The sequence below is a fragment of the Poecilia reticulata genome, linkage group LG10 (genome assembly GCF_000633615.1).
Source record: "Poecilia reticulata strain Guanapo linkage group LG10, Guppy_female_1.0+MT, whole genome shotgun sequence".
NCBI classification, from domain to species: Eukaryota; Metazoa; Chordata; class Actinopteri; order Cyprinodontiformes; family Poeciliidae; genus Poecilia; species Poecilia reticulata.
This window is the reverse complement of record NC_024340.1, coordinates 29125380-29150013: the sequence shown is the minus strand read 5'-3', so window position 1 is coordinate 29150013 and position 24634 is coordinate 29125380. Positions and strand designations below refer to the sequence as shown.

General features: G+C 37.3%; 1 protein-coding gene and 1 long non-coding RNA gene across 2 annotated transcripts; one reads left to right on the top strand and one right to left on the bottom strand.

Annotated features, from left to right (window-relative positions):
* Positions 1–912: 912 nt before the first annotated feature.
* Positions 913–6530, bottom strand: tmem33 (transmembrane protein 33). Its single transcript, XM_008421110.2, has 8 exons — positions 6422–6530; positions 5652–5718; positions 4105–4199; positions 3822–4009; positions 3546–3613; positions 3129–3262; positions 2309–2392; positions 913–1419 (listed from the first exon to the last, which is right to left on the bottom strand). Exons 2-8 carry the CDS (start codon positions 5697–5699, stop codon positions 1290–1292), a joined length of 747 nt encoding a protein of 248 aa, XP_008419332.1. The 5' UTR covers positions 5700–5718; positions 6422–6530; the 3' UTR covers positions 913–1289.
* Positions 6531–7696: 1166 nt separating this feature from the next.
* Positions 7697–24247, top strand: LOC108166608 (uncharacterized). Its single transcript, XR_001776966.1, has 2 exons — positions 7697–7873; positions 23302–24247. It is a non-coding gene; the product is annotated as an uncharacterized LOC108166608 (long non-coding RNA).
* Positions 24248–24634: the final 387 nt, after the last annotated feature.

Below are 24634 nucleotides of genomic sequence, written 5' to 3'. Positions count from 1 at the left end.
TCAGAGGGTTATGAGAGGAATGTTCAAATTGCCGACAAGAATCATGGATGTGCATTTCATTTGCCAGCAGGGATTAGCACAAATCTGCTCATTATGCTGAAACTACCAACTCCTGGTGTAATGACCATGTATCTGTACTTGGCTAGGCACCAATCTGACCTGACCAAAATCATAGTAAATCTATGCTGAGACAGGAAAGCCAACAATCCCATTACAGAAATCAAGTCTTCCATAAGTCCTCAGTTAATTGTCCAACAATTCTGCAACAATTCCGTTTTTTGTTCTAAAGTGCTGTGCAATATTAAACATTTTTGAAAACCTGAGTTTTGGGTTAGGGTTATTGTGTAATTAATCTACGTAATAGAAGATTAACATTTTGGATTAGAAGGTGAAAGATTTTTCAATATTCTAATTTACTGGAAAATAAACTGCATAGAAAATCTTAGAATAAGAAATGCAGTCACTGATTAAAATCTCTTAGTCACTAAGTTGAGAAGTTAATGGAATTCAAAATAGTTAATATTTTAGAATTTTTTTTAAGAGATAACTTTATTCTTGTCATAAAAATGTGGTGTCTCCTTAGGCATAGAAGCACATATAATGTAAAGAAAAACAGGCATTTGAGGAGGAAACTACTGCAACATCATTGAGTTAAAAAAGTTCAGAGCTGTGATAAAAATTGAGAAACAATGTAAGGATGACATGCATTGTGCAAATTAGATCATACATAACTGACAGCAAAAACTGTCGTACCATAAAATATTCTTAAAAATACAGCAGATATCTTTTCAGCTAAACATCCATCAGACAACCTTGTAAAGTAATTATGGATGTTAATGGAACTTATTTGACGGCATAGAAGGAAAACGTTGAAGGTGAGGCATTCAGACATTTCATAATTATTGACAAATAAAACCAAAAAACATTTCTTTAATAAAAACATATTCATGCTTCAAGTCTCTATAATCTTAGAATGTTATTTTTCCATCACAGAATAAACATTTTTATGAATAAATAATGACATGAAAGAAAAACCTGCCAAAACATGCAGAGTGCAGCTGATATCTGCTGTGCTCTGATCAGCCAACAAAAACAGAAATATCACTATCAAATTTCAGTGCTTTACAGGCCTGTCTTCAATGTACAGGTACAAAAGGGAGGTCAGACAGTAAAGTTGACATTCAAAAAAAGGTTTCTTCCACTGATGGCAATGTCTGCCCCCTTCATAATTTTAAGTCACATCGCAAATGGCAGAAAAACTAAAATGGAACAACATCTGCGTAGTCTAATTAGACCCCTGTGGGAGCGAGGCGGCTGATGAAGGCGATGCTGCTGAGGCACATCCTCCTCAAAAAAGCGGGACAAGAAGGTTTCATGATGAAGTGCTCCAGAAGAATTCGTAGCTCAGTGAACAAGGTGCTACAGAGGGAAAATCATGTTAGAATAATAAATCTGAAAGGTGTCACTACAGAAAAACAAATTACTAAATAAATATTCGTCCTTAGTTGAGGTTGGTGGTATATTTATTTACACTGCATAGCAGCTCAGACACCATCAAAAAATATTGTGTTTTTCTGCTATAAATGTGGTGACAGAGATGTGATAATTCAGCCTTTTTTTTTTTTACCTGGCCACCTCGCAACAATTGAGTTGACCAATAATTTCACTCTATGCCAAAGTATTCTAGACACTAATGTGACGCCATCAGCACAAACATTCACTAAACTGGGTCATTAACTGGACAGCAATCTCCAATGCACCTGCAAATCTACCTAAAACCCTAAGAAAATAATTAATCAATCTGCTGCAATGACCCAGGCAAAGTCTAGACTTTAACTTCTTGTTGTAAAATGCAGAGGTGGAACCTAAAGAGTTGTGCTCAGAAAATCTAAATAATCTAAAGCAAAGTTATATAAAGAAGATAAAGTCATAATGTTGTGACAAACTTAAAAAGTAAAAAAAAAAGCAAAAAAAAGAACAACTCACTAAGTTATTGTTGATAAAGTTTGTTATCCACCTATAAAATATTTCTAAATATTTAATTCCCATCATATATATGTTTAGAATCACAAACTATATGCAGAGAAGGAATAATCCAATACTGAATTTAAAACAAACACTCACTGAATGAACTGTTGGATAATATGCATAAAGGTTATATGCATATTAAAAAGGTTTTGATAAGAAAGAGCAAATAAAATGTACATTTATCTATAACCTATGGGAGTTAGCAGAAATAAATTCACCATATGCACATGAAAAACCATGTTTTGATCCTTCTTTTGATATACATTTTTTAACACCTTACCGGCAGTATGGGTTTCTTCTGGATGTGTAGCGCAGCGTGAGGAAGCGGTAGTAGATAAAAGGCAGCAACAAGCTTCCCTGACCACTGTTGAAGACAATTAACTTCAGTCAAGTTTTATACAAATGCATTAGGGTTTATTGTGTCACTTATTTTGAAAAATAGCTTACTGTGATAAGAATTTTGATTTATTTTTCCAATAAATTCTACTTGATGTCTAGGAACCTCCAAACGTGACTGTCATCAGGATTGTTACTTGTACTATTTTAATCACTGTTGGATCCTTGAGAATACAAATTAATATATAAAAAAAAAATCATAATCTGAATGTAGTTGCTGTGTGCAGCTTTTTTTTACAAATCACTCTTATGTACCGAAGAGGCCCATTTTAAAATGGGGCTGTGAGAGCAGAGCAATACGTTTGTTTGTGGGGCTTTGACTGCAGCGACATGCAGTCCGAGCTACAGCTGCCTTCAAGAAGATCTAAATTCAAAACCAGCAGGTCATAAAACTCAAACAACATGTAACATCAATTCACAACATGTCTGTTGAGGCACTTTACAAAAAAAAAGAAGTGATTTCAATCACACATATGTTATGTGTGATTGCATGTGTTTGTCTTATAGTTTCAAAATCTGAATGGACTCATAAATAAACCATAAATATCTTGCGCATCAGTGCATTTCCTACCTAAATTACAATCAAAACCAACAGGAAAACTGGTATAATGTGATACAATTTGACATATTGTATCACATATGACTAAGATCAGGTTTTTCTTTGCCTTGTGACAACAATAACATCAGTTAAGTTGGAAACAGACCTGAAGAGCATGAAAACAGTAGCCGGCATTAAGAAGATTTCATTGCAAGCAATAAACTTCAGGATGTTCTGCTGGTTGGCCGTTAGTCGGTCGAGGAGGTTTCTGATGAACATCAGGCTGCCTGGACCCATAGACTGTAGTTTATAAGAAACAAAAGTCAAGCACTGTTGACAAAACTGTGCAACAAATTGCTTTTATTTGGGCACAGAGTTTACCTTGAGTAAATGCAAAACCAATCACAATTCTAGTTATTACTTTGTATTTTTATGAAATTTGCATCTCCAAACAACGGCTGCTGGGATAGACAGAAAAAACTCAATTTGACTGCTTCTAATAGCCCATTTCAGCATTATAGTGTGTTTGGAAAAAACATTTTTTAATCATATTAGATGCAGTTGATTAATGGTATATACTCACATCAAGAACTTTCTTTGTGTAGGTGGTTGCATGAAGTAAAGAAAACAAGAAAACTGGGAAGATGCTCACTGAACACAAAGTTAAGGACCAAACTAAAGCTCCTCAAATCACTCAGGAATGTTAATAAATGTAATAAATATAGTGATATGATATGCTAAAATGACTTAGATTAATGCAAAATGAACAACTCATGGCAATTATTATTAAAAATTAAACCACAAAATAACATAATATTGCTGGAAATCTGATATGAAAACCACGTGAAGTGAAGGATACTTGTAATGGGGTAAGAGTTGACCAGGATCAGAGAGTACAGCAGGTAATGACAGCTGTCCTCTTGCAGAGCTTGGGCCAAAAACGCTCTGCTGAGCTGAAAGCGTGGAAGTCTCTGGTGTAAACGGAGGGCGCTGGTGAGGGCATTAGCTAACAAGGCTCTTTGATAAAAGTGTGCTGCTGCTTGAGGCCTGAAATCACAAAAAGAGACGTAAAGATGTTTTAGTGATTCTGGCTTTGTGCTGAAACTGCTGAACTGTGGTATAAAGCAACAAGGTGAACTCACCCCAGAATTGGCAGAATAAACATTACAGAGCAGTAGACTGTGAAGAGACGGGAAAGCCACATCGCTGTTTCCAGCTTACTGCTCATTAAGAATTGCTGTGGGGAATAAACATATGCATGATTTTAAAATAAACACACATTGAGATGATCACTGAATTGATCATCTCAGTAAGATGAATTAATCTCGAAAGAGTAAGAATCCCTTTATTGTCATTGTTCAAGAAAGTACAACTTTAAAAAAAAAAGGCTATACAGCAAAAATCAGAAGAACTTATGGACAGTTTATATTGTTACAGGTTTCAGTTTTTATCACCACCAGCTTTAGGGATTTATCATAATCAACTTATTTCCCCAGATGGGAAACTTCACAAAAAAGGTCTTCCAGAAGAAGCAGTGTAACAATCCACATAATACAAAAGCATAAATGTAGCAAAAACAAAAGAACTAAAAAAATATTAAGATCACATATTTATAAAAACTTTTGGACAGGGAACAAATGAATTTTTGACCCTATTGCTCCTGACTAATTTTCCTCTGTATCTATATCTATTAGTGCTTTTAATTTGTTTTTAGTATTTGGTGAGAGGCTTTCAGCTTTTGTTTCTTGGCACAGAAAGTTTCAACGTTTTTGCTCCTTTGGATTTGAGGGTTATTGTGCTATAGAATATTGTGCCATGCCGCTTACCAGAATGTATTAATTGGCCAATAATCTGTTCATAAGACTAGCTCCTTACATGCGTCAGTACATGTGCATGTATCCATTTTAATGATCATATTTTGCGCAGTTGTGGCTCTGCTGTAGAAGAGTTTGCTTATTCTGAGAGTGGATTTATTTAAGCTACATTTCTACCAAAAGCTTCTTTCAATAAGTCTTTCAGCATTTGATTATTACAAAGACACTTAAGGACAAGGAAAATGATCCATGACAATTAAAATTAAACTATAAAAGAAGAACAGTAATAGGGCAATCAAAGCTCCTTTTTACTGTCCATAAATAAGTCACTAACTTTAACCAACATCTATCTTGGATCTGCAATAGATGTCCAATACCTGGCTAGCTGACAGGAGCAGTTATCCATTTCTTTCAGCAAGATAGGCTTTGACCTATAATGGCATGTTTTCTTATAACACACAAAAAACTGGGATTTCATTAGAAAGCCATGGTCTTTTAGGATCTACAAAGTTTCATCTAGAACAGAAGGCAGCTGAACGTACATTTTCTTTGTAGTGTAGCAAATGTCACCTTTTGACTAAATAAAAGTACTATTGCAGGTTAATTCACTGATATTACAATCAGAGAAGGCATTAATCAATTGTTTTGACTTTTCATAACGAGACCTAAAACATATTCAGAGTTAAAACAATCTTTTCTTACTTTGGCCAAAATACTTCTGTCTTTTCAGTGTAATTTAAACTACCCCAGGATTTCAGTTATTATGGGGAGGGAGGGAGGGAGGGGGGGAGRGAGAGAGAGAGAGAGAGAGAGAGAGAGAGAGAGAGAGAGAGAGAGAGAGAGAGAGAGAGAGAGAAAAGAAACAACCAACTCACCACAAACCCCAGCTGGGGAGGAGGGTTTGCCTGGTTATTGTCTGCCATATTTCAGGGTAAGGTTGCTCTGTTGAAAAGAAAAAAAAAATATATATATATACACATTATATATATATATATATATATATATATATGAAATTCCTTGTAGTCAAACCGTGACATTATTTGACAATTATTAATTACCTTTCTTTTATTGAGCTCATATTTTAAATGATCATAGATGTTACTTTTGTATTCTTAAAATGATCAATCATTATTCATCACAACTGGCCACTTCTTTTACATACTGTTAAATATAATTCCATTAAAAGTGACAGCATGTAAAAATGAACACACGCATATCTGGGGGGCACATTGAAAGGAAAGGCTATTCGTGGTAATCACCAGGACATACATAAGAACTAATCACCGCTAATTGCGTTTGATATGCCCTGTGGATGAGCTATCAATCTCGCTAACCGGCCGAAATGCCTTTAAGTAGTTTCAGTAGTAAAGGTATGAATAAAACAAGCACAGAAAATACACCACGTTACGGATTCTAAAACTAAAATCTGCCAACAGTATATACGCATTTTTCATCTGTAGCTAACCGTAGCAGAAGATGGTCTAGAATATTCTGTTGGCTTCGTTGTAAGGTTTCAGCTAACGCTAGCCACCTAGCACCTACTTACCACCGGTAGTCAGGTTACTTTGACTACGAAATATTTTTAAGCTGCCCGGGATGTTCAAACATGTTTGGATAGAGCTTAAAAATATATTTTTGATCTTACATGTGGATCTAATAAAGCCGGTCACAGCGTCGAATATTTCCGTGTCATGCAGATCTACGCTCGTCACTCCTGTGTGTAGTAAATGATCAGCTGACCTTCTGAAATGTTAAAGCAGAGCCACATCTCGCGATATTTTAGTAAGTAGTTTCAGAGAACATTGCCCTCTGGTGGTGAACTCTGTTACGAGTCAACGCGATCACGGAGTTAATAATACCGGTTCATCTTCAAAATAAAATTCATGTTACCTAAAAAATATCTGCTTATTTTATTATTCAGTTAAAAAACGGTACTCATGTTTGTTTCACAGTTATGTCGGTATACTAAAAAGTATGTCCAATGTAGCCAGTATCATTCAATAAATTAGAATATTGAAAAATTGGTTTATTTCTGTAAGTCACTAAGTAAAACATATTAATTGCACAAAGATTGATGTTTCAAAGCCAATATTTCTGTTAATTATGATTACTTTAATTAATTTAATGCATTAATTTATTTCATTAAATTTAAAGCAAGAAAACGTACATTTAATTTACACTTATTCACACAACAATTGTTTTTAAAATTGTTGTCGTTATTATTTCACCCTAAAAAACGGTACTGACTCATTTTTAAAAGCTTGAAATTAATTCAAAAATCTAGTGAGTGGATGGAAACTGAAATGGTTTTGGGAAAATGTCACTGTGGAGATAAAATATTGAGGGCAATGATTGTGCTGTTTGATGATTTTGTTGCAAAGCTGGATTTCGTGCGCATGACGTTCACCACACTAGAGTGCGCCTGCGCCAACTCCCCACCTCATTTCAGCTTCATTCTACTTCATGCTATTCCAAAACCATGTTCCCACGATAAAGGATTTCCTACGCCATCATTATCACCAAACAATACAATCACATACTTGGTAAAGCTTTTGTATATATTTACACGTCTTTTTCAAAACTCCTGCAGTTGCGTTTGTTACCATACATTTTAAAACCACCAGGGGGCGCAGTCGACCAGACTATGACCCTGCAGCAACTCGGCCTGTAGCAGTCCAGGGAAATTATTTTAGCTTTTAGTGTTCTTATTTGGTCGAAACATGTTTAAAATCTTACATCTGGCCGATTCTGAGGGGCATACACCCGAAGATTATTGGCAGCAGTGTCGCAGGATGATGTGTTTGCTGCAGATGCCATTTGAAAATATAGGCAGTGTAAGCACTGTAGAATCTAATTATTTCTTTGCAAAACCTAATTAGGCATTAAAAAAGGTTAACGCCAGCGCCTGAAACGTTTTTGTTTAATAATCCCATTACTGCCGGCTCATCATGTATAAAATGGTGCAGGAGGACACTAAGTTTCCACTTGTTAAAGGGAATCTCTGAGAAATAGTCGCAGGTTTTTGACACTATCTCCGATTGGGAAAATTAGGGTTTGTAATTAAACAGCGGAGACTCAGCTCAGCACAGCGCACAGAGTAAGTAAAGCTGCGGCGCCCGACCTGCTTTGCATGCATTTTCTATGTTTAATTGATGCTACTGCTTGCCAGCTGCGAAACACTTTTCTCTTTAAAATTTCCTGTTTGGGCATCAAAGACCTCACTACGCTGTAGCAAAACAGATCTCAAATATTATTATACAGCCTGCTGGATTTCGAAAGCGTCAGCTCCTTTCGGACCGCTAACAGCCACCAGAGAGCTCAAGGTGAGAATTTAAATGAGATATTTTCTGGCCGAGTTTTAATTTGGCGCTGCTCCATAGGGAAAACTGAGGAATACGCCGCAAACCGATTAACCATGCAAAAGCATTACGACATTGAAATAATTAAAGAATCTATATCTATATAGTGTAATATTATATTTTGAAAAGTCTCGCATCTTTGAAAGTCTGCAGAAATAGATCCAGTGACTTATAATGATCTAAATGTGTAAATATGCACAATTTTCTCACAAATAATTATATTCCCGATTAATAATTTTGATCACAGGTCTTTTTTTAAAAAATGTAGATAAATCTATTGGTGAGGTTTGCCTATAGTTTGAAAACACATAACGAATAAAATGCGGTTTTAGCCTATCGAGGGGTGTTTAGAGATGAAAGGACAAAACGCTCTAAACATTCATATGATTTGACAAATTCAATGTGGCTCCATAAAATAATGGCACAGTTTTAATAGAATATGTTCAATAGAAAAAGTGACCTCATAAAAATGATTAAATGTAGAAAACAGACTTTGTAAAATTGATAATACAATCGTCGATATTTAATTTAACTTTCACATTGATATTTGAAATAATCATCCGTTTTAAAAAAAAGTCTTTGTTTACAGAAGCTTTTTAACGCACACCGACAACGCGCAAAAAGGAAAAACAGATCTCAGCTTTTTTTTTTCTTTCTACGAGCTTTTCCTTCAAAGCTTCAATCGTATTTAGCATAAGGGAAATAGAAAGAACGAAAAGAAAAGACCTCAGAAAGAAATAAACCGTGTCCTCGATGAATTCAGCCAAAAACAAACAGGCCGTGGAGGGAGGTGAAAGTTTGATGGGGATGAGAGGAAAGACGCGGTGAATTCTCCCCGAAGAAACCAGGCGGGTCAGCAGCAGATCTTTCTGCTCTATTTCCTCTTTGTTGGTGACGCCTTTCTGTTTTCACTTATATTATGGCGTAATGAAGAATATCAAGGCGCGTTCAGGTTTGAGAGATTATTTTATCCTTAATTTGATTCGAGTTAAAAATCGACTGTCTATGTTACTATTTTTTTAACATAAAAAAATTTAAGTTACATACATAAAAATGTCCTCAACGATCGTCTACATCGATTTTCAGTTTTGAAAACATTTTAAAATATGTTCGAAAAACAAAACTGTACAAGTATGAAGTTTGACAATTACGCGTCTGTTTTTTAACGTATGGTTTGTATAACCACCCAAAAATAACGAGTAGTTGTATCTTATGTAATTATTATGTTTATAGTAAAATGACTTACACTTCGTTTAGTTTTAATTAAAAATATAGAACTGGATAAACAAACAAACAAACAAACAAATAAATAAATAAATAAATAAATAAATAAATAAATAAATAAATAAATAAATAAATAAATAAATAAATGTGACTAATCTAATACAATGCTCATTATCCAAAACATCCTGTATGTCGCTGTTTAACTTATATCCATAAAAACATCAGAATTCAACGTCCTGTCTCGGCGCATGTCATAAAAGACCTGCAGGAATCTTCCAGTTTGCCACAAAGAAAACGTTTTCATGGAAGTGTTGTTTTTTTTTTACAGGCTCAAGTTCTTTAAATACTTTGACTTTTCTTCATCAGCTCGTCTTATGTCGGAAAATATTACAGCCCATAGAAAATATTGCATCTTATACAAAATTTTCTTTATGAAAAAAAGAAAGAAAAAAAAAATCACCGAGGCAACTTAAAGGTACGGTCAAGATACAATTAAAAATATATTAAGAAAAAAGTGTGTTTTATGATGTGAAATCTTCTCCAGATTAAACAGACGGGATGTGACGGCTGATGTTGGTTTTCTTCTGAGATCAGCTCATTGTTTCCTGATTAATCAGATGATATCTGATGCCTCCCCGATCCTCTGAGCAGCCTGACACACGGAGAAAGGGGGTTCCGCCTAAAAGCACTATTTTTCCCCTTTTTGCGTACTAAAGCGATGTTTGTTTGTGACTTGAATGGGGGCCCATAATGGAACTGATGGCATCAGGATTGTCACCACAAATGGTCTGGGCGTTTTGCGGGGCTGTTTGACAGAGCCTATTATGTCATTGGTCACGTCCTTCCACTCCTTGCTCGGTCGGGTTTCAATGGGAGTGAATTAATCATATGGTTTGAGAGGGATCAGGCACCCTAATGCACTTTATGTCGAGATCTACAGTGATCAGAGACCCGAAATATCTTTGTCTGTACCTGCAGACTGAAAAGATACTCATGGTCCTGAAGGGACAGCTCCAAATTACTATTAAATATCAAATCCAGCAAAAGATTTCAAACAGATTATTGCGTGAAAAAAATGTTTCTTTTCATTTGGCATCAACAAAAAGTCTCCACAACTCTCCTTTGATCGACTTTGTTCTTCTTGTTTCAGGCCTCTTGTAGGAAAAGAAAGGAACTTCTTAACAATTGACGCAATATACAAATTCGATCATTTTAAAAGAAATGTTCATTTCAAACTTAAAAATCTTTAAATCTTTGCATTTGTAATAGAAACGTTAAATTATCCTACATGCAAAACTGAAATTTGGAAAGAGTTCAAATTATAACAGGTTTAAATCACCTATGTTATATTGTACAATAATGTTTAAATTATAACATATTTACTCTATTTTTCAACAAGCCCTACCTACACACTTGGGTAAACACGTTGATGAAACAAATATAAAATAACATATAATAATGATGTGATGTTTTATTTGGGTAATCAAAAGAATTATGTTCATATAACAGCTAAACAACACATACAAAGCAAGTTTTTAAAACTTTATCTGACTAAAGATTAATTTGATCAGCTGATTTTTCCTCCAATGTAGAAAATGAATGTAACAAATATACAGAAACAATAATTAACTTTTCAAATCTGTTTGGTGGCATAAAACTTGTTCTATGACAGGCTAAGAAACAAAGTTAGCTGTTAAGTTGGACTTTGTGAAATTGTGAAATCGGGAGCAAACAGAAATTATTATGAGTTCTTGAATTTGATAAGTTCATATAAGAATTTTGAAAACAATCAGTGTGACCAGCCTGGAAAAACGACATTAAAACGACATTAATGGTTGATTGGACCAACGTTAACGTTTAAGTGAGATTTATTATCAAACATGGACAATGGTGAACATACGTTTATAATTCAGTAACTTCATTAAAAATCTAAACCTACATTTTAATGGGTAATATTTAATACTTCCACAATGTCAGTTTTATAGTGTAGGATCACAGAACTGCAAGATTTAAAGTAAAAAAGATGTAGATTTGTAGTTAAGAATGACATTTTCTCCCAAAAGAAATAATTTAATGAGTAAGTAATGTTTTACCAATGTTTATGATGTTCTTTGTGTTTAACTGTAAAGGTTCTCAAGCTTCATGAAGAAACAAATCCAATGGGCTTTTGGAGATAGATCTGTAGCTGAAGGAGATTTAAATTTAACGTACCTGTAGTGTTGGATGCTGAACTTAACCTTCACTGAACATTACATTTCCAGACTTATTGTGCTTGATTATAAATTGCTAATGTTTAAGTACCTTCAAAATGTCTTATTGTACTCTGGATTGAATATTTTCAAACCTACAGTTGCTTACAAACTGTTGAGGGCGCAGCTCTTTTTACACTTTAATTTGATTAATAATCCATAAATTGACACGTGTTCAGGTAAAAATAAAACCTGTTTACGTATTGAAGTTCTAAAAAGTGATAGAATTTTGAGAAACGTGTGGATTCTCACTGAGCTGCTAAACTTAGATCATTTCTACTGGAAAATATAAATTCACAGATATTTATTCATGCTTGAAGAAGCAAAGGGCCATCTGGAGATCTCCACAACATGTAAGGCTTTAAAACAAATCCATTAGCTTTATCAATTATGTGAGTAGCCTATATGTATATCTTAAATTTAAGACACCGCCGCCATTGGTTTGCCAGGAGGATAACGTTATTGCTTTATCAACCACAATCTAAATGTGAATTAATCAAGGCTCTCTGTGTTGGAGCACCTATGCCTGAGCATTGTTTGGCTGTAATGGATGGCTTTAAATTTTGACGTTATTATTTCCCGTCATTTCTGGAAACAAATTGAACATTTATTGCATATATATTAAAAATTATACAGTCGTCGGGAGAGGCTGATGTCTCTTTTATTGAGGCGCACCGAGAGGTGAGGTCTCACCGGATCAATTTCCCTGTCTTGTTACTCCCGCAAGAGGATGTTTGGAAAATGCCTGCACCGCTAAATTGATTCAGAAACGAATTCATAACTTGAGGCGTTTAAGCAATTCCACAGCGCCCAGTTTTTAATCCTCACTCCTTCTTTTATTTCAGGTTGTGATTGCTCCGAGCATCCAAAGTTTTTGCAGCATCCTGTTGTTTATTTTCACTTCTGCAGCCGTCTGTATGTGTTTGCCTATTTTTCATTCTTTGTTTAAAAAAATGCATTTAATACACTGGGTTTTGGGTGGCTTCACAAACATAGCCATTAAGGAGTCACAATGCTTTTATTGTGCACTTGATCTGAAAATAGAGGCCGGTCTGACTGCGGGATCCAGACGAACCTATGGAAAAGGCCTTGTCTTTGTCTGCCTGTACCAAGACGAATGGCCCGTGTCAACCAGATGATTAGTTTGCACTATTAAATTGTCAAAAAGGAAGGATTTTCCCCTAATAATGCCTTTTGGAGAAGAATTATGGAATTCAGAGTTGTTTGCAACTGCTGGGAGACTTGCAGGGTTTCACGGGGGCGAGGGCGAAGGTCAGCCAGAGTTCTCAGCGCTGCGGCCAGTGTGGCGCAGCAGTCAGAGGGGATGTGCAGACAAATGCGGGTCTATTTGCTGCACCATGGGAAGATTAATTTCCACATTGTCCAAGACGAAGGACATCAATGCAATGACACTCCGATTCTGGACTCTGTGTGTGTTCAGCAGTTACACAAACTGCGCAAAATTTGTGCGCACAAAAGTTCATGTGCTATTAAACTTGCTCTTTGGGTGCTATTAAAGTCACCCAAAGAGCATCCAAAGGGACAATCCAATTCAGTGGTGACATTTGCCATCACTACTGTAGCTCATTTGTACCTGACTTTGAGTGCAAACAGTGTCATCATCCACAGGATGTTTTGTATTAAACATTTTGTATTAAACATTCAGAGAATAAAAAGGCTGTCTTGAGGCTCTGGTCCTAATCTCTCATCTCATCAACAGTAGGCTGGCCAAAAAGGGTTTAGAACCAAAATACATTTGAATAGCGAGTAAAACAAACGTTTTTAGGTAAAAATATAGCTGTAAACTAAATTATATGAGATTTAAATTTATAATTGATAGCCCCAAAAGTATTGCATCAGTACATAAGTATGAAATTGTTTACCTTCAGGTATAAAATAGAGGAAGTAGTGGATAAAATGGCAATATATGGATTGTAGACTGAATTGGAGTCATTTTAAAATCAATACTAATTTTTAAGAGGGGCCCAAAAAAGGTTTTAAATAGGCATTTGGTATATATACAAAAACAATGCTGGTGTTAGAAAAACTTGCATTAATTAAATTCATTCTACAGTTCTTTACATTTGTGAAACAAACTAATGTGGGCACCAAACAAACTATCCAAGGGGCCCACATCCAACTAAATCAATAGATTTTTTTAAGTAGTTGAAAATTTAAGTAAGAAAATGAACTGAAACTGAACCTTTGATTTCATTTTTAAAAGTGCGACTCCCACTTAGCTGCAAAACTGCATGCAGTGGCACCAGACGTGTCGCCACACATGAGCCGTCTATCTGTGTGCCTTGTCAGCCCGTCTTCATCCAGGAAACCCCCTTCAGTCCCACCCAACCTCTATTCTAGTGCCAACGTTTTGTGTTAAATGTTAACAACTTGGCCTGATCTATTTAATCGGCAACAACAAAACTGTGTTGACTCTAACACTCGCCTCCATTGTGCCCATTATGCGCCTGCCCTCACTTGAAGATTTATGTATTTTTGATATTAAATTCCTTCTGTCATCAAGACTGCTCTCTTGTTGACTTTTCTTGACCCATTGACCCTGTTCCCCAAACTTTCCCATATTTAAGGCGGGAGCCGCAGCTTCCCTCCCGCAGGCTCCTTCTGCTGCTCAATGCTCTGTGGCTCCTTCTGTTGGCATGTGCTGTTTGCACTGTTCTTGAACTTCAGTGAGCTGCCCTGTCCCCGTCCTGTACTCTGAACCCTGCACAATAATCTTCCTTGAAAATAACAACTCAGTGTTCATGAACTTCTGAAGTCATTTGAAGAAAACCAGATGACTTTGAGGTTTTTAAGGAGTCAGCAGCTGATCCTTGAGGCGCCAAGTACTTCAGTCTTGTTCTACAACCCTCCCCTCTGCAGTCAGAGAGTGACGGATGTCCATATACCTTTGCTATATATGATGTCCATGTTGCCTATACAAGACTCCCTCTGGCTGCCCAGCTTGCTAATTAGTTAAACAAACGCTAATACTAATGATCCCACTGGCCTGGTGAGCTCTGGGGTTTTTGTTCGCCTACTTTGCACCAGCTTCTCCTGCTGGAGTCTTGGCCCCACTGACCTGAGCTATCATGGCACTGCGAAGACTCCTGGACCGCCCTGGCCGGAGTCCATCCCCCCCAGGGGCCAAAGGGCAACGTCCAAGGCCCGGGAATGCCACCACCAGCTGCTTGCAGTGACACCATTTACAAAAGAAGCTTGGTGAGCCATCCTTCTAAGGGCTGTCAGTGTTGTGAGAGAGCTGGACTGACATGTATTTGCTCACTGGACCAAAAAGTGGAGGTCTGGTCTACGCAAAGAGTTAAAACTCATATGCTGTTATAAATACAAATTAAATAAAGCATAGAAAGTCTGCGCCATTTGAGAAAATCTCTGCATTGGTAGATGTTTAAAAGTCAGTTTCAAATTTTTCCAAAACAAAAAGAAGATCACATGTAGACAAAATCAATTTCTGATCAATCAAGCACAGGAATACTGAGGTCATTGAACCAGGCATTGTCACTTTTAGAAAATAAAATCAGTATTTCCATAAATCTTTTCAGTCAAGTTAAGTATGAAATACTCTAAAATATTTTATAGAACATTATGATGAGATATTTAATTTTATTGATACTTTATTGATCCCTTTATTGGGATCTATAAAGTATTTTTGAATTTAATTAGATTGAATGACTTTGGATTTGAAAAAATATTCTGTAGACTAACATCAGCAGATGACACAGTTCTCCAAATCACAACTGATTGGAGAAATTTTACACTGGACCTCAAGTAAATTGGATTTTGTGCCTCTCCACTCCTCTTAACTCTGGGCTCTTGATTTTCAAGTGAAATGCTAAATTTACAAAGAAAACGTTTAAAATTTTCTCAGTCCTTGTTCTCCTTAGTTTAGTATATTAGTTTAATGCTACATTAATATATTGATACTAAATTAGTTTAGAATTAATGCAGGGAAAGCAACAGTTGAAGTTCACATCCTGACTGGGACACGTCTGTGTGTGGTGGGACTTGAATGCACTGACTTCAGTTGCAGTCCACAACAATGTTCATCTTCTCAAAACTTCTAATCAGACGACTTTTCCTCACAATCCTAAGGCCACACTTTTGCTTGTGCAGCTTGTTCTATCATACGTTTCCCTTCCATCTAACTTTCCAATAATATGCTTATATAAAAAAGAACAGATTATTCATGACCTGTTGTGGCTTGCCCCATATCTAGGTGGTAGTGACTAATGATAGTCTAAGCTGGCTATATTATGCATTCATTTAAACTATTTGGTCTTATAAAAATTTCCTGAATCTGAAATTTGGACTTAAGTCATAGTCATTAAAACTCGTAGAATTAGACACGTTAAAATATAGAATATGAGTTTCACTTAAAATAGTTAACTTTTCCGTTTGTTCTCATTTATTGCGATTGGCCTGCTGATTAAATATTATTCATATTTATTTCAGACAAAATGAGTTCATTTTACTGAAAAAAAAGGAAGAAAAGAAAATATGTAAACGCCAATATTTGGTTAAAATGAAGTCAGGCACTGGATTTTGTATCATCAAGCTAAATGTTGGTAGAAGTCCTCATATTCCCGTGAACAAGGTGAGATAAGTTGCAGGGTTTGGACCGTCCTTTGCCTTTCCTCCTCCTCCTCTTCCTCCTCTTCCTCCTCAGCGCGCAGTGCGGTTAACACCGGCCCCATTACACGGTGTCATCCGCGGCTCTCGGTTGTTATTCGGACAATGTCTGGCCATTTACCCTATCTGTGTCTGCGCGCTCTGCGGAGGTCTCGACAGAAATTGATACTAATTGCGGGGACTGTACACTGCTGGCTGCCGGAGCGCCTGCAGGCAGCTGAAGGACCTGCTTGTCACCGCCTAATTGACAAGGGCTTGTCTGTCCTGGGAGCAGCTGGTCCTAAGCACTGGCGCACAATCGCAATCTTGACACGGTCTCCACTCGCCTGGAGGAGTTTTGAGGGGAAACGCCGTTAAAGGGAGATTTATTGAATCTCCCTTTGGGTGACGGTGTATTAAGTACGCAATATAGGCTTATTTCCACGGGTGCAAAGGGGAGCCACGCTCCTGGTATTAATAACAGAAGGTCGCAATTAGGCCAGACAGGTGACATTTCTTGTGACATTATAAATCACCGCAAACAAGACAGGAGTGAGTAAATAAAAGCGCAGGGAAATCGGTTTTAGGGCAGCGTTATTTTACTTTGCGCAGCTACATGCGCACAATGAGCTTATGTGCACAAATTGCATAAATGCAGGAGGGGTGTGTGTGTTCACCAGTCATTCTACTGACTCAGACACAAATAACATCGACTCTCACAGTAAAATGATCGATTCATTATTCTGGTCTGTTTCTATTAGAGCATGCCATTATATCACCAAGAGGAAAAAGCAAAGCAAGTATTGTTTTGGTCTGCGAGTGAAAAAGGGTTTTCCTCAACTTTCCCACTGCCTGTAAAGAAACGCTGCTTTTCTGGCCCCTTTTGAACTGAAAATCGTGATTTTTCCCCTGGTGATCTCCGGACGCGCTCCTTTCTTTCTCAGGAACAATGACAACACTGGAGCACCCCGCCGGTGCGCCGCGGTTGGGGATCTCTCGGATTGTTTTGGACATCTTTGGATTTCATCAATCAAAATGACTGCGGTTTTCCATAAAAATGCTGAAATTTGGTGCTGGAACCGAGCGAGCAAGGTAGAAAATACGAAGCTGTCCTTCTCGATGATAAATGGCCATCCTTTGATTGCGCAAATAGAGAAATTCGTGCCGCAGCACTGAGAAACAGGCTAAGGTTGTTGAAAGAGGGGAAGTGTTGTCTTGCGTCAGATCATGACAGAAATAAAAAGCAGGCCGACATTAGGCTCTAAAAGCAAGTGCATTTTCCCAAACCAAGGAAATCTGGGAACTTCATAGCAAACAATCTGGACATACTAAGGAGAATGAAACCAAGTGGCCATTTAGCAGAGTTATTACCACTTTATATTCTATACTGAAAACACAACATGCAAAAGGTTTTCTCTTCCGTTTTTCACACTAACACTCTGATTGACAAACAAACTATCCTCTTACTGAGCTATGGCAGAAACAACCTGAATTACAACCCATAATAAACACATGAAGCCGCTCCAGAGTCCTTGCTCCTACTCCAAACGCATAATCGCCTATTACTATGCAAAAGTTCACTTACCACACATTAATACCTAAGTATCTATAAAAAACTACTTATTTTCCTAAAAAGCAGTAATGATTTAATATGGACATGTCTCAAGGTATTTTTTCCAAATGACCTTAATGTTACACCTAATTATCCAGCATTGACATTTTGTCCTGCCTGGGGTCAGCAGGTCAACAGTTGCAGATTAATGGCATCTAGGGGAGGAAACAAGGAAAGGCGACTATAATACCTTTATATTAGTTTATAATTTAGTTAATGATTTATCTCTAATTTGTTTTTGACAGATTTTACTTTAAATCTGACTGAAGGTCAGGACTTATTAATTCCGGACATCCACTAAAATGGTGCCTTAATTTATTGTAGGAAAAGCAGCTTTGTAAAGTAATTGCAGACTGGCTCAGAGTTCTTACACACATACAAACAAAAACAGCCATCTTATTGTGCTGAGCTACTCATAAGCGGACATGTTGATGTCCTGCATACAAAGTGGACTTGATCTTTAGGTCCCAGGCTGATGGTCAGATATCCTCCTTCAGCATTTTCTTTGATGGAAAGCAGAATTTATGTTAATCTAGGCAAGTTCTCCAAGTCGTGAAGCAACAAAACAGGCCCAGAGCATCACACTACCGCTACCATGTTTGGCTGTGCACATTCTTTTTTGAATTGCGGGTTTTTAAACCAATGCAATGGGATGCAGACCTCGCAAAAACTTCTACTCTTGTCGTTTCATTCCGTTAAATATTTTCCTAAATGTTTTGTGGATCTTCAAGATATTTCTTGGACGATGTGGGACAGGCTTTATACTCTTTTGGGTCGGCAGTGATTATGACATGGAACTTGAAAACGTTAAGCCTTGAGAAGAAATGCAACATACTGGTGATACTTGATGTCATTTTTGTCCAGGCTCCTTCTGACTGTTGAAACTTGAATTTTGGTGGTAGCTAAAGCAAAGGAGGCCTATAATGCTTTAGATGTTCTTCTGGGTTCCTCAGAAATGTCAAAGTTGAGTCATTGATGTCCTCTTGGAGCAATCTTGGTAAACATTCTGTCTCCACTGTTCCATGCTCTCTGCTTTTGTGAATAGTGTTTCTCAGTTTGGTTTCCTTGAGTCTTAGAAATAGTTCAATAATTGTTTCTACAATGATGGTCTTTGACTATATTTTTCCTCTGTTCTTGAATTTCTTTAAATTGTGACATGATGCATTGCTGTTTGAGATCTATTCATGTTGTCAGACATTTTCTATTCATGTGATTTCTTAATGGTGGCTGGGAAAATTGAACCAAATTGTTCGATCCTTAAACATCTAACAAGTGGAAGAATGATGTTTTCCAGTAGAGTCATGTTGGTTTGAGAACTTTCTTGTAAAACTTTTGATAGTAACATTTTAGTGATGATCTCAAATATATAAGACTGACAAAATAAACAAAATCAGAAGTAATATGTAAGAGGGGGAAACTTACTCACAGCACCATATATCCAACATCCCAACATATTATTAAAAGAAAAAATCATTCTCTGTATTTGTTTCTGAACTGCAGAATGATTTTAGTCTTCACATTTTATCTATCTGGACAGAAATGTTCTTGTTTCCATATAGCTTATTTTCAGTATGGATTCCATCCCCTCCATCCTCTTCCAGCAGATATAGCAGAACTGACGGGCTTGTCGAGCTTGAAGAATTGTTTAATTTCAGGGCCCTGGCGTTTCCTGAGGTGAGGTCTGCATTGGCTGCTAATAGAGATCTAATTGATGGGCCGAGTCCCGTTTCCGTGCTCTCTCTCCTTTTATTGCGCCCTGGCGTCTGCTGTAAAATAGGTCTGTAATCAGATTCCGCCTATTCCTCCTGGAGCAGGATGAGAGCTCAGGGCTGCAGAGAAAGACGGAGATGGGGGCCAAAAAGAAAGCGAAGAAGAGAGAAAGAAATCATTATTAAAAAAGTTAAGCCTTGAGAAGAAATGCAACATACTGGTGATACTTGATGAAAAAGAGGATAGCCTGCTGAGGAAACATATATTGTGCTCTCAAATGGGGTTTCTTTTCTTTAAATAAACCTGTTATTTATACTGGATCTTAGTGTGGTTTAACACTCTTCAATGACTAGCTTTCTTTTTTAAATCTGTTTGTCTTTATTGGTTTGCAGTGTTTTCATATCCTTTTCCATAAATGCAAACCTACAGGTTATTATAAATCATTCATAAATGCTTCCAGCAAAATTACGTCTTTCACACTTACAACTGCAGTAGCTGATGTGTTTTCCACTAAGTTTCTGCCAATAGTTCTCAAAGTCATTTCAGCTACTAAACCTCAAAATAATAATCCAGAGAAGTTCTATTCTGAGCATTGTTTGTTAAAGTCTAAAAATATTGGTAATGAGGCAGTTAATAAAGGGCATAAAACACCAACAGTTTCCATCCTGATTCAAATGCTCTAATATCAGATCCTTAGCTAAACTGTTTCTCTTTTTTGGTGCGACTTTATATCTACAGAGATAGTAAAGCTGTACAGATTGTCCAAAATATTTTTTTGAACAAATCTGAGTTCCCCACAAATTAGTTCTTCCATCCCTAACAATGACCTGAACAGAGGTAGAGAGATTGTATTGGCCGCTGCAGGTCCCTGCCTCTCTGTGACATGTGAAACACTGACCATTAAACTTTGCAACATTTAAAGCAAATGGCCAAGGTTAGTAAGCAGCAGAACGACCTTTACTGAATGTTTCATCCACTCAATTACAAGAAAGAAAATCTCAGATGAGTTCAACGACTCACTAATGAAAAAAATATCTTCGAGGAACAGTTTTTTATTTCATACCTTCTTTATATTCAGTGGTCACATTTTGCCCGGGTACAGTTTTTGTAATGGCACAACAACAAGTAGTTCAAATTAAGTGAAATGGTGAAGAATGAAGAATGATCAGCAGAATCATTCTTCTTAACCCAGAAAATAATTTGTTCGTGACTATGAAAGAATAGTGAAGCGAATACACACTACAGTAAGAGTTAGGTTACTATTACACCGTCACGTCTACAAAAGTTTCACAGACTGATAAATTTCTCATTCTTGAAATAACATTACCTGCAGAGGCAATCAATCTTTCCTATTAGAGCAACAAGCAGATGCAGTGTGCTAAATCATCCTCCACAAACTGAAGTACAGGTATAAAAAAGCCAAATGAGACTGTGTAATTATGTTCCAGTGATGAAACAATTCAGAGGCTCTTATCAGCTATATGGCTGGATTTGAATATTACTAGAACATACTAACTGAGTCCTGTTTGGATCCGTTTGTGGACTTTCACACATCCAGCTCAGAACTACTGTGAGGACCTTACTTGCTTTGAAATCGATTTGATGTCAAATAAATATATATATAAAAAATACTTTGAATTGAGTTTCTCTTTGGCAAAGACACAGAGTTTCAGGTTAATTTCTCTACATATCCAGGTTCTGACAGCAACAAACAAAAATATTTTTCTTGGTACTGCATAAATCACCTCTGAACAAAAGTATTCAAGATCAAATTGATCAATAGAAGCAAAACATCCTGGAAAGAGTTTGATCTGTCAAACATAAAAAAATACAGTATTAATTGCAGTTGTTGTAGTTTTAAAAATGGGCTTCAGCAAAAAACAGAACACTGAAATATCTAATAATTCAAAATATGAACAAGTCACATTAAAACAGAGTCATAAACCCATAATCACAGTTAACTGCAAGGGACAATGCGACATTGTGGAATGAGTGGGATGTAGTCCAAAGCAAAGGCAGCATCTGTTCAGTGCCCAAGTGAACTCAGAGCAGAGACATTATATTATCTTTCACTGTCCATGTAATCTGAGAAATACACTGATCAGCAGAATTTGTTCAGATTGTATACGATACATTTGCTTGTCTTTGAGGCAGTGGATGTATTTGGTAGACCCATATGAAAATCCTGAGGAAAATACCCCACAGGTGGAAGTTCTCAGTTGTAAGTCGTGTCTCTTTGATTCTGCAGTCACAGCAACACAACTGCAGAATCAAAGGGTTGATGATGTTTCTATGAGCTGACAGGAAAAAGTGATACATAATAGTAGGTTAGATCTTAAGTTCAGAACTTTGACGTGAAAGTGTCAGCAGGATTAAGGCATTCAATACTGCAGTTGTTTGTATATATCATTGGAAAAAGATGGTTCTGCATCTTAAACTTCGCTGAGAGTGCGACACCAAAGTCACAGCTGTCTGCTCAGCCTGTGGGAGGAAAATTTTGTCATCTGTACCCACCCACTGGGGTCCGTCAGAGCTCTCTGTGAGTGGCCATGCACAGTCATGACTGAGTCTGCAAACATACAACGATAATATTCTAGTTCAGTGATCCAAACATGCAGCAGTTTAAAAGAAAGTGTCAGATGACCATCAGAAGTAAAAAAAAAACAAAAAATAACAACGATGTTTCCTTTTAAGAAACAAGTGGGGGAAAGTCTGTTCTTTCCATTTGGGCAAGTTGTCTCTTATAAACCACAAAGAAAAATATCTGCATTGATATTCTGATGAGAAATATATTAATTCTTCTCAGATCCTTCCTTCTCCTTTTTCTCTTTAGTATAGACACTATAATTATTAGTGCAGTGTTTTGACTAAGAAAGCCATAATGAAAACTATAGATTTCTGGGTGGAACACCCTGGTCCAAATGAGCCAAGTATAGTTCAAACCTGGACTAAATGTACTGTACTGCATTACTGCACTTCAGGTGAAGTGTTTGTGTAAAAACTGAGTTTACATGCATTTAGATGTTTTTGACTATTATGAATTATTTGACAATACCAGCAACAATCCTTTTAAATGAAAAATATTTCTGTTAATCCTTTTAGAACCTTTCAGATGTTGCTAGATGACCCATTGTAGGCTCCAGACCCAAACTTTGGGAACCACTAAACAAATTGTGGTTTGCTGAGAATTCATAGCCATGGCTGGTAGATATGAACAAAGGCTGCAAAGAAAAATCATATATTTATTTTTCTTTGCAGACGATGTCTAATGATAAAGGAGAGAAACTGAAGCAACTCTAAGGCAAAAGGGAAGGTTGGGAAATTTTACATTTAGAAGCTACAGAATAAGAAAATGGTGTAGGAGTGATTTAGGCATGGCTTTTTCACCTAAAATATAATTATTTCATAATTCCATTTAATATTTTTACTCTGTCTATTATACATATGGTTCTTCTGCTTAATGGAATTGTTGTTTTGAAGTAGTTCTCAACTTTTCTTCCTTCTTTTAATCCAATTTTAGTACCATCAGTATGTGCTTCATACACCGAAAAAACCTCATTTAAGCTGAAATAAGAAATAAATGTGTTTTCATGACTCAGTTTTCAACCTAATCAAATACCACACAGGCCAAACCACCATTGTTTTCATGCAGAAAATGTCAGTCAAATCAGACTGACAGCAACAGACACAAACTGATCCTATATTTTCCCTCTCTCTCCTCTATTTCTCTTCCCATCGCCTATAGCTTCCTGGAAGGCCGTGATTGGCCGGCTGTCTGGGTAGTGATAGCAGCCCTGGAGCCGAGGATGATTGATGACGGCGGGGGCAAGGCCGACACTGGCAGCATAAAGCTCCATAGACGCCTCAATAAAGAGCCTGGCCAGTGGAGAGCCTGGGCCCCTCCGCCTCCGAGGACCCACGGCTAGAGGAGTGCATGGAGAGAGGCAGAGGAAGAGAGGGAGAACGAGAGGTGCTCTGTTGTCGGATAATCTGTTTAGCTGTCGAGCCAGCAGCCGTCTGAGGCTGGATAAGTGCAGCGACGGATGTGTGTGGGGTGAAAATAGCAGGGGTTGGCTGGTGGAGAGCTGGAGGGGGAGAAAGAGGCAGAGACGGAGGGGTAGGGGAAGGAGCGGGGCGCATAATGGGAAAAAAAGGGAAGAAGATGAAGCAGAGGGGAAATGGGAGAAGCAGAATGGCTGTTTACGCATGCTAAAAATGATCAACGAGCCAAAAAAAAAGTTGACCACAAGAAAGTGAGCGATGTGACCCCTCACACGTCAACTCTGGTGGTCATGACTCAGCCAGCCAATGCATAACTGCGGTGACCTTTGGTTCAGAAGATCAATGAGACCCTGCAACGTTGGATTCCTTGGGAGTTGCATCCACTGATGTGCCTCCAGACCACATGCAGCCCTGTTGTAACCCCCTTCTCACAGCAGCTCTGAAAAACACAATTAGGCTCCAATCTGCTCCTACCAAGACAGCTTTCAGTGAGTCCAGCATGGCAACACGGAGTCCTGCAGACCCTCCTGGCTGGAGTTGGCAGGATGGAGGTCAGAAAGAGACGAGTGATCACAATGACGGCGTCTTCACTCTGCAGGAACTGGGAGGGGTTTTGTCGGACTGTTTTAATGTAAAGTTTAACATATTGGTGCAGTTTCTGATAATAAATCTAACATGGTTTTATAGAATGTGTCTGTTTGTTGTGTTTTTATTCCTGATATGCTGGCATCATGCATCGGATCACACAAAATAAACTGGTTTAGTGTTTGTAACAAAAGACCAGAGAAATAAAAAAACATTGTAATATTAAAATGAATTCATTATTACTTTTCCTTACATTGAACTGAAGTCCACTTTGAAGATAATCTTAAATTGTGAATTACAGGCAAAATCCAAATCCATTTAAATTGAGTTATTTAAATTGGAAAATGAATTAGATCAAATGGTTTAACATGCCATGGACTGGCGACCTGTCCAGGGTGACCCCACATCTCACCGCTGACCGCTGGAGATGGGCACCAGCACCCCCACCCAGTAGGGATAATGGAAGGATGGTTTAACAAGCTGATTTCATT

Coding starts and splice junctions, on each gene's coding strand:
- tmem33 (XM_008421110.2), bottom strand. CDS start 5,699: ATGGCAGACAATAACCAGGCAAACCCTCCTCCCCAGCTGGGGTTTGTG. Junction 3,614..3,821: donor CAACTCTTACCCCATTACAA/GTATCCTTCACT, acceptor CTTTGTGTTCAG/TGAGCATCTTCCCAGTTTTC. Junction 3,263..3,545: donor ACACAAAGAAAGTTCTTGAT/GTGAGTATATAC, acceptor TATAAACTACAG/TCTATGGGTCCAGGCAGCCT.